This window comes from Frankliniella occidentalis, unplaced genomic scaffold (genome assembly GCF_000697945.3).
Source record: "Frankliniella occidentalis isolate FOCC.00 unplaced genomic scaffold, Focc_3.1 Scaffold156, whole genome shotgun sequence".
In the NCBI taxonomy this organism is placed as follows: Eukaryota; Metazoa; Arthropoda; class Insecta; order Thysanoptera; family Thripidae; genus Frankliniella; species Frankliniella occidentalis.
The window spans coordinates 593,892-603,805 of NW_026267282.1; the positions used below are offsets into that span (position 1 = coordinate 593,892).

Consider the following 9,914-nt stretch of genomic DNA (forward strand, 5'->3'; position numbering starts at 1 on the left):
AAATCTGAAGATTAAAGATGAATGAAACATTCAACTGTGAGGGTGATACATTTTTGGGGGCTACTTGGTTCTATTTGGGAACAGCTCAAGTATTTTATTTACTCTTGTCATTTTAAGGTCTCTAGCGCTAGATTGTAAAATAGTCAGTGTACTTGTTGCGATAGAAAGTAGTTGATTTAATGCTGTCAAAAACTTTATCCGTCAGATCTCCGAGGTCATAATCGTAGAGTAGATATGATGTCATATGTTAGAATTTGAAGTGCAAGGAAACTCATGAACATTCCAGAGTGAGTCTGTGTGAGTGAGTGCTTGTGCACCTGCTCAAGCATACTTAATTTTGAATTCAGTGACTCCAGTAGCTTAGCCGGTTTGCACCTATATTTGTAGATAGAAGCCTGCGCATTTCTTCCCACAACAAAATTAGATTTCAAATCATATTTGCCAAACCGTTTTTGGTTTAAATAATGTGTAGATATAGTAGATGAAATTAGTCCTCTATGAATTCAGTCTCTCTTTATATTTTACATTTTGTCAAATGTAGACTCAATCATAATGAAACACTCTTTCAGTGTACAATCATCTACATTCTACAAATTGAGACAAGTGTAAATTTAAATTTAGTTACTTTCATTTTGGTTAAGACATTTGTCTTCAAGAGTTATTATGCTTGCCTAGTTAGTATGCAGGAAAATGTGCTTTACTTTGCAATTTAAACATTCTATATTTCCCTTTGTTGCTGAAAGATAAGGGTTCAAATTAACTCTTTACAAACTCCTTTACCCTTACCGGAATTTGAATTATATTTTTTTTGTGTGTGTTTGCCAGAGAGCGCTAGAAATTTCAGTTAGATGCATACCTCATCCACTCGCTTGCTCACTCACTCACAGACTTGCTTTGAAACCTTTGCGACCAAACTTTATTTGTTCTCTTCCCATTTTCTGACTCATTAGTAACAACCAGTTCCAATTTATCAAAACCTCTATCAAACGCGGAACTATATCTGCCTGTCTTTAATATTTTTTTTTATTTTTCACAACAAAAGCTAATGTTTCTCTTGTATTTGTTTTTCTTTCCGTTTCTGGTGCCTTCCTGGCGGTGTCACTCCTGCCAACCGACAACGCCTCTCTTGTGCTGTCTCTCCCTTCGTAGATGGTCACGCCTGATGCTCTCTTTACCCTATTCGGTATGTTATTGCACACAATTTTCACTGTTTCAATTTTATTTACTGTGTTTTCTGATGACTATACCAGTCTCCGTGACTTTTATTTTGACACCGTATTATCAATTATTTCAAATTATCTTTACCTTTGTTTTATCTATTCATAAATGTTACTTAGTTCTTTTTATGGGACCAACTTTGATATTAAGCAGTAGGATAATTACCTGAAGTGAAAATGGTGTTGGATTCTGTTAGCATTACCTAAGGGCTAACAAAGCAACTTATCACATCTTGTGTTGTGTAGATGATGCAAATGCTCCAGCCTAGTTTGTGATCATGCCACCTTAGCAAATCCCTAATTTGCTTTGTAGGTTTTAGGCTAACACTTTTGATTCTCTGTTCATCCTTTGACTCCACAGTTAACTCTGTTCTATCTGTTATACTCTTCATCTCACTTGTGTCACGGTTCAAATTTCATTATCCGTCATTTTTTATGTCACTGTTTTATGTCTCCATTTTACTTCTAAAATGGTATTTAAAAATATATTGGCCTTTTCTTTCACAAATTTCATCACTTTCAATAGATTTTTTTAATTTTTACAACTTCTAATTTTTAATTAAAATCAATACGGAACACAATCTCTCAAATATGCTTCATGCCTTCACGATCAATGAAGTTCAATGATGTCTTCAAATATGTTGAATTGCTATTTACTTAAACCTGTGGTTCCCATAATGATTCAACACATGGACCAATTGACCGTAATCAATGTACATATTTTGAACAATCTTCTCTGCTAGAGTGAGGCATTTTAAAAACATTTCTTTTGTTCCTTTTTTTTCATCTGATATTTATCCAGGAAGAGTGTTGTAAGGGTGAATGATGCTTCAGTGCTTCATGCATGAGTGCAAAAATATGCATGTTTTTGTACCTTCAGGGCATAGGTCCTTATTTTTTTCTGAATTTTGAAATTTGTCATGTCTAAGGCCATTAGGGTGCAATCTATGGTACTCATTGTGATCTCATCCCGAATGTAGTAGTGAGTGATGAACAGTCCCTATCCATATAATTAATGTTGCCCTATATTTTTAGATTTCAAACATTTTTCAACTTTCTGGATTTGGATTGGAACAAGTTCTGTCGACAATTTTTATAATGTTTTGTTTTTGGATTCTTGAAACTATTTCTATTCTACTGACTCATGAATCATGCTTTCCCCATTGATCAGTAATGTAACATAGACAATATGAAATCTCTATTGTTTATATGTATGCTACTGAAAAAAATATTAGGTGAAATGGACTTAATTTGTGATTTATTTTTGCCATGCAGGTGTATATGGGGATGTACAACGCGTAAAGATTCTTTATAACAAGAAAGACAGTGCTCTTATTCAAATGGCTGAGCCACATCAGGCAAACTTAGGTAAGACGTTAATTAATTTGCTTGAAGGAGTTTAATAATCTATTTGTTCTTTCTTGTATTTTTAATTGTTTATTTATTGTTAATTATAGCTATGACTCATATGGATAAGCTACGAATGTTTGGGAAGCAAATCCGTGTAATGCCGTCCAAGCACCTAAATGTGCAATTACCCAAAGAAGGCCAACCTGATGCCGGCCTCACTAAAGACTATACCACTTCACCACTTCATCGTTTCAAAAAGCCTGGCTCCAAGAACTATCAAAATATATATCCTCCATCTGCTACATTACACTTATCAAACATTCCGTTAGTACATTTTTCTTTCTCAAATAGCAATATATAATTATCTGAAGGATTATTTCCTCTTTTTTTGGCATTTGGTTTGATGTTTATCTTAATTTTCTACATTTCAGGCCCAGTGTATCAGAAGAAGAGATTACAGAAGCTTTTGCAAAGAATGGCTTTCAAGTTAAAGGATTTAAGTTTTTCCCGTAAGTATTTTGCTTCAAACATTTTGGCTTGTCTTAAGAAACAGTATCACTGCACCGAACTGAATAGAAACTTATTTCTCCCCACCAAAAAATGTAGACAGTAAAATATTTGTTACTTTTGCCAATTCCTCATACAGGTCATTTGGTAAATTACTGAAGGAAGATGCAAGTGAATCAGTCCTGGAGTTGTCTTCTGACTTGTAAGGAACCTTGAGTGCAGTGTGCTGAGTGATAAATTAAATTTTGCATTTCAAATACTTAAGTGTTTTAGAAATATTACACAATACTAAGTTTATTATTTATGCACTTGAATTTGCTTTTCAATTTGAAAAGTAAAATGCTAAGACTAATTCAATGCTTTGGCCTGTATTAATCAATTTGCTTACATTTGCAGCATGTCCTTACAAGACATGGCTTTGATAACTGAATGATTATTACACTGAAAACTCAAATTTTTTGGCTTGCCAGACCAGGGCTGCCTTATGCTAGTAGTTTGCTATTTGCTCTCATCACAAATAAAATTTATCATCCTCCTCACTATCTACCCACTCCATACACCCTTTCTTTTGTTTTGCTACGGAGGAGGCAGGCCAAAGTGCATACTTTGAGAAAATTTTGGAATCATCTGTGTTAAACCACATACTGTAATATGTTTTAGAACAGGAGGGAGGTGTGTTATAATGTTAATTTAGCTAATAGCAATAGAAAACAAAATGCTTCATAGCTTACCAAAGTATTCTTTCCCCAACTCCCATACACTTCATCAAAACATAGAAATATATCTTAAAGTTGCCCCTCAACCCTTATCCACCTTGCAGACATTCTAAAAAATATTGCAATTAAAGAACACAAATTTGAATGTGCGTCCATCTTTTCATGCTTAGGTTGCCTGTACAATATATCTTACCCTATAGAATCATTAATACCTATCTGTAAATGTACCTGGCTTTGTGATGTTACCTGTAATCATGATTTTGAGAGCTCATGTTAGGGCAAACGCGCTGCTTACTATGACATTCACTTTTACAAACAATTTCGTATTTTTCTTGTGTGTGTGTGTCTGTATTTGTTTTTGTATGTATGGTCTTGTGTGTACAGGTGTGTGTTATGCTGTATGATGACTGATCAGGACTTATCAATGTTTCTGTTTTTCTGTTTTCAGGAAGGACAGAAAGATGGCTCTCATACAACTTTCATCAATGGATGAAGCAGTCAGTGCTTTAATTGTGAGTTAAATATTAAGCTCTATGTTTACATTAAACTAGGGAACATCATTCTAATAATTTAATGTGACATCTTTTCTTTACAGAAAATGCACAACTATCAACTGAGTGAACAGAATCATCTCCGAGTGTCTTTCTCAAAATCTAACATTTAAGTTGCCGTATTGTGCTTCGTCATCGTTTTATGTCATCGTTTTATGTGACGCAATGAGACTTACAATGAAGTGCAGAGCCAAAAGTGGTGAGGTGGGGAGACTTAAAGTGATGCAGCATTAGAAAGCTAAAACATGCAAACTTTTAATACTTAGATAATTTCAAGTTGTAGTGTGATGCCGGTGAAGTGTTACTATGACTAAAAAAATTAATGTTGTTATTGTAAGAATGGTTTTTAGTGTAGTGCATTGGATGAGTTATGACATTTTATTTAAAGAAAAAGATCTCGTGTTTGAGACATGAGTGATGAATGTCCATTATACAGTGTGTATGTTAGGAATGTTAAAGATTTTACTGTTTCTTTAATCATGTTTTTTGAGAAATTATGAAATCCGTTTTAAAAGTTAAAATTTGATTTTATGTTGTGAAAATTGTTGTTTTACCAACTGACAGTATGAATATTAGACATACCTTAAATTTACTGATGATTTTTTAGTCATCAACAGATTTTTGCATGACACGGTGAACTCTACTTCTTTTTTCTATGGTATATTTTAGTTGGCCTTTGTTGATATTAATGAAGTATTTGTCTTGTGTAGTACAAGCATGTAGAATGGTAACTATAATATTTTTATAAACTATGTGAAATAAGTAATCAAGTTTTACACATCAAATAGATTATGTTTCTTGTACATTTGACTATGTACAATCGTTTCAAAACCAATGAGTTTGAAAATGGAAACAGTTATGATTTGAGATGAGGCTTATACATTTATTTATTTTTAAAATCAAAACTTGTTTCCATGTGTCTATGCATTTACTTTTGAAAGTCCATGTAGTAACTGCTGATTTTGTTTTAGAAAAGCAGTCCAGCTTGCCAAAAATTGGCACTTAGTATGATTGAGGCTTCCAGCCTAGCTACAAAATTAATATGCAAATTCATGTGAAGACAATTTTTGTCAATTGTATGGGGTTTGGGAAAGCTTAGTATTGACAAAGTACTTCAGATTTATCAATGCTCCTTTGGCTGTAGAAAGAGTGATAGTGTGAAGACATTTATTGTTGCATTGCATGTAATTTAAAGCAGAGATTCACCAAAAATATTCTTAGGTTTATAAGTCAATTTCTTATACCCTATTATTTATGTTCAAATCATTCCAAAGGGTGCTGTCAGTAATCTTGTTAGACAGGGAATTGTCACATGAAGACATTAGAAGTTGCTTGTATTTGTTGTTCTTATGGTAAAACACTTTTTCATACTACATCTTGTATCTCTCAGTTCAACAACGTCAGCCCTTGAAATAAGTTTCCATTTTGTATTTTTGTTCAACCAGCCATTGAGAGTCGAAGGTATGAGTAAAAATATGTATTTTATGCCAAACTGGATATTCATAATCTATTAATGCAGACATATTATGTTTGACAAAGTTTAATAAATTCAAATGCATAGTAATTTATTATAAATGTTAGACAGTTTTTTAGGGACTTATTGAATTGGTTTGTAATACTGTTATTATACGGTATAGAGAGTATTTAGCATAGCCTACAATGTAGGTCAGTAGTTCCGTTATGCTGCTTGATGCAGTCATCTCATATAAGCAATCTCATATTTTCCCTTTTCTCTGTATACCCATCAAAAATCTCTCTTTCTCTCTACCCCTCTCTTTCTCTTTTTCTTTTTGTCTCTTTTGGTATCCAGGCATGTGATGAGGATATGATTGAAGAGAGCCACTAGCAATTTGTGAGTTTTTTATACTTGTTCTCAGTTTACCTTTGTACCACCAAGTGTTGTTTTGACTAAATGTGCCAAAACCTATGCAAATCATTTCTGTATCATTTATATTTCCATTCCTTTATTTCTTTATTTGCTGTCTAATTTGTTATCATGCATGTAAAGTAGTTGGTGGCCTCTTCACATATCAACACTTGTGTAAATACTATATAAAAGAAAACAGTATTGTTTGCATAGCTTTAAATAATAAAATAGTGATATGTTATGAAGATATGAACCACAGGGTTGGTCTATTTGGTTTTCTTGTTCCCTGATGTATTTATGTATGTATGTATGTATGTATGTAAGTAAATGTATGTATGTATATTATTCAGGAGGGCTGAAAATGGACAATCATTAGTTTGAAAGGCCAAGATCAGCTCCCTTTGCGCTGGAGATAAGAAGGCAGATTGCTGGAAGTAATCAGATTCCAAAGCAGACCTCTGCACACATATCAATTTGTTCAAAATCTATGCTATTTTTGTACCTCTTGTCATAAAGCTAGATGGGACAAATTTTCATTCTGCTGGAATCTATCAAGCTTTTTCCGTAATAAAGTGTTGAAATTGCCGTACCACAAACCGTTTCAATAATTAAGCGGAAACCAAAGTAGTATTTCTATGTGAGGCAGAAACAAAAATTGTCAGCCAGCAATAGAAGGGGGCTTAACTGAAGCTGTAAAATATCCAGATTTAAGGAACCTGTTCATTGTTCTCTAATATTGATGTGCGAAAACTTGAATGTTTTGAACATCCAATGTTTTTAACATAATGAGGAGTTTGGCATTCATCTAATTTAAAGTTTTAAGATGATAGTCAAAAATAATCTTGTCTCTTCTACAAAAATTAAGAGCATGAAGAGAAGCTAAGTGGCATGCTTTCTTGGCTGTAGCTAAGTTATAGAATCTCAGGACCAGTGCTAATTAAGCCATATCATGTTTTAGTGGATTTTCTGCAATAGACAAACCAATTCAGTTCATTCAAATCTGGGTTCAGGTGTGATTCTTATGAAAAATTTATTGATTGCTGCACTCCTTTTTACAAGAAGGAGGTGTCTTCTTTATTTATACTGGCTGTATTCAGATAGTAATTGTTCTCTTGGACCTCAATTTAAAGGGATCAAATACAACTGAGCCTTGTAGCTAGTTTGTACTATTATGACTTAAAGTTAGTCTAGTGGGACCCTCAATGTGGTAGAAAATTTGTTTTCAATTGCCAGAGCTTTTTTTCTGTTGTTTAAAACTTTCCTATCATATTTAGCATCTCTACATACTCAAGCTCTATTTCTAATTAGCAAAGGGTGCTGTACCAAAGCCCTAGTTGCTGCCTATTATGCTTTGGACTCCTAGTTACTGTTCTAAAGGTTCTGAAAACAAAGCATTGTCAACTGTGTAAAATGTCGCCCTCCACTGTTTTGTGTTCCAATTTCTAGGTTAATGAACGACAAAGCAACCTTTTTTGTTTTTTGTTTTTTATTGGAGGATGTTAGAAGCAGGGAGTGAAAGACAAGGAATGAATGAGATTATGAGTGAATGTTGTTTGATAGACCATGCATTAAGGATATGATGAAAACAAGGATGCGTCCTTTTTTTACTTTTTATTCATGTGTTACATAGTGAGTAATAGATTGATGCCGTGCTGTAATGCACATTTGTTGTTTAAATTGTTCAATATTTTATTAGGTCGATTTTGCAGTTCAGTATTAAAAAGGACATGTTAAATTTCATTCAATGACCAACATTTCACCTATTAAAAGGAAAAAGGGGTCAAAGTACTGTGTCCTATTAAGCAATTTGATGAGTCTCACATTGAGACCAAGGGTTCTGCACATGGATATGCCATGGAGACTTGTGATGAATGTTGATCTATTATTAGAATACTTCCTCAAAACTTCAATCATGCTGTCAAGCATGCCATCATCTGTGTTTTCTGAGAATAATAAAAAAAAGGCAGAACACAATGCAACGAGTTTGTTTTTTAAATCTTACTGTAAATTTATTTTCAACCTTATTTCTAATGTTACCTTCACTTGCTGCATTACTATACGTATTTCTAATCTGAGAACTGCTTGCTTCCACTTACTTATAGATTGCCCTGTTCTTTCTGCTTCATACTTCCTCCTCTATTCTGTTTTCTATGTATTTCTGTCTCTGGTTACATATCACTACTAACTAAAACTGATGGAACTCATACATGTAGCTGTGATTACCAAATACCTCTGTCAGATCCTTTTCATTAGGTACATTAACTTACACTGGGCAGAGCATTTTTACCTTGTGAAAATATGAATTCATTACAAATTCATTGCAGTATGACCACAATGCAAACACAAAGCATGTTTTATTTGAGGGCTTCAAATTTTCTGCAGACAATGTGTTTCAAGGTGTTACATTTATTACTGTCTGAGTTTTTGCTTTTCTTTTTGAAAATTGTCAAATTTTTGAAAAGACTTGAAACTAAGTAAAACATCTTTTAATTTCATGAGTGTAATTTTTTAAGAGAAATGTGGTTGTAGATGTTGTCAACAGTTTTCCTACAGAACATTTGTTGAGTTCATTTCTTAAATAATAGGTTTCAATGTCCTCCTGCTTGACACGTTTATCAAAGGCACTTTGTGTATTGAAGCCATGTACACTCTAAGGTACTTTGCATTTCATAAGCTGCTGCATTTTCATAACTGTTGACAACAAATTAGAGTAGTGAAAAGAAAGCGCAGAATACAAATAATAATTGTGCCAAGAATAGACTAGAAGTGAAACAGATTGTTAGGCATATATGCAATGATACTTATTTGTATGTTTTAGTTTTGTACAAAGATGCAAACATGAGGGTTCATTGTGATGACAATCAAGGAAGGATATCCAAAAGACAGGGAGAAGATCTTCAGAGTTAATTTATTATTTGTTAATGATCAAATTATGGAGCTGTTTCACATTCGTTCTATTTGCCGCATCAAATACAGTGTTATAGGGATTTCTTTTCTTAAATGGGTTATTCATATACAGGATGAATCATGCTTCACAAATATTTCAGGGCAGTCCACTTGCATGAATTTTACCCTGAAAAGTTTGATTAGTAAACTAAAGTATACACTTTAATGTGCTCCATCCCTACAAAGAGTTATTATTTTCAAAACAAAATCCCAGGCTGTCATTAAATTGCCACTGAAATATTGTCTAAAATCCGTACATTATCTGATTCTTCTCCTTCCCTTTTCACCTCCTGTTTAAAAAGCATTTCTTTTCTTAAATTGCTTCCTTAGATTACACCACGACTGTAGATAATTCCTTGCCTGTGTTTATGTACTGTCTTTTAGATGTGATTAAAAACTCAGTACTGACTATACATGTAGCACCTATTCCGTTTCCTCTCTATTTCTTCCTCTTCTCCTTTTCAATCTGGGTACTTTTCTCTCATATTGTTTGCTCCGTCACATTAGTTGTTGCCAAGGCCAGTATTGTTCCAATTAATGTGAGTTCAAGGGTTTTCGTCATTGCTAATTGCGAAAGCCGATGACGATTCATCCTCCACGTCCCTGTTTGTAGCTACACGATTGTAGCTACAGCCGACAGTGCCCGAGTCAGCTTAAACTAAACTGTCTATAGACGAATTCATTACTTCCGCCAATGCTAGAATATCAACCAGAAGTAAACTGCGCTAAGAATTAAAGCGAAAACGAAAGATATCAATGC

At 33.7% G+C, this 9,914-nt stretch overlaps 2 protein-coding genes across 3 annotated transcripts in view; one reads left to right on the forward strand and one right to left on the reverse strand.

Annotated features, from left to right (window-relative positions):
* The window catches only part of LOC113204092 (polypyrimidine tract-binding protein 1), an 80,243-nt gene extending 72,061 nt beyond the window's left edge, over window positions 1-8,182 (forward strand). The window contains exons 10-16 of one of the 2 annotated variants that reach the window (XM_052271246.1): window positions 1,150-1,183; window positions 2,493-2,585; window positions 2,675-2,891; window positions 2,999-3,076; window positions 3,214-3,276; window positions 4,239-4,302; window positions 4,386-8,182. In XM_052271246.1, coding sequence (XP_052127206.1) covers window positions 1,150-1,183; window positions 2,493-2,585; window positions 2,675-2,891; window positions 2,999-3,076; window positions 3,214-3,276; window positions 4,239-4,302; window positions 4,386-4,454 — 618 coding nt within the window. In that variant the 3' untranslated portion in view covers window positions 4,455-8,182. The remainder of the gene's footprint in view (window positions 1-1,149; window positions 1,184-2,492; window positions 2,586-2,674; window positions 2,892-2,998; window positions 3,077-3,213; window positions 3,277-4,238; window positions 4,303-4,385) is intronic. The other variant, XM_052271247.1, reaches the window with a different exon arrangement.
* Window positions 1-9,914, reverse strand: part of LOC113204105 (calcium homeostasis endoplasmic reticulum protein) — a 19,356-nt gene that overhangs the window by 2,215 nt on the left and 7,227 nt on the right. The window lies entirely within an intron of this gene.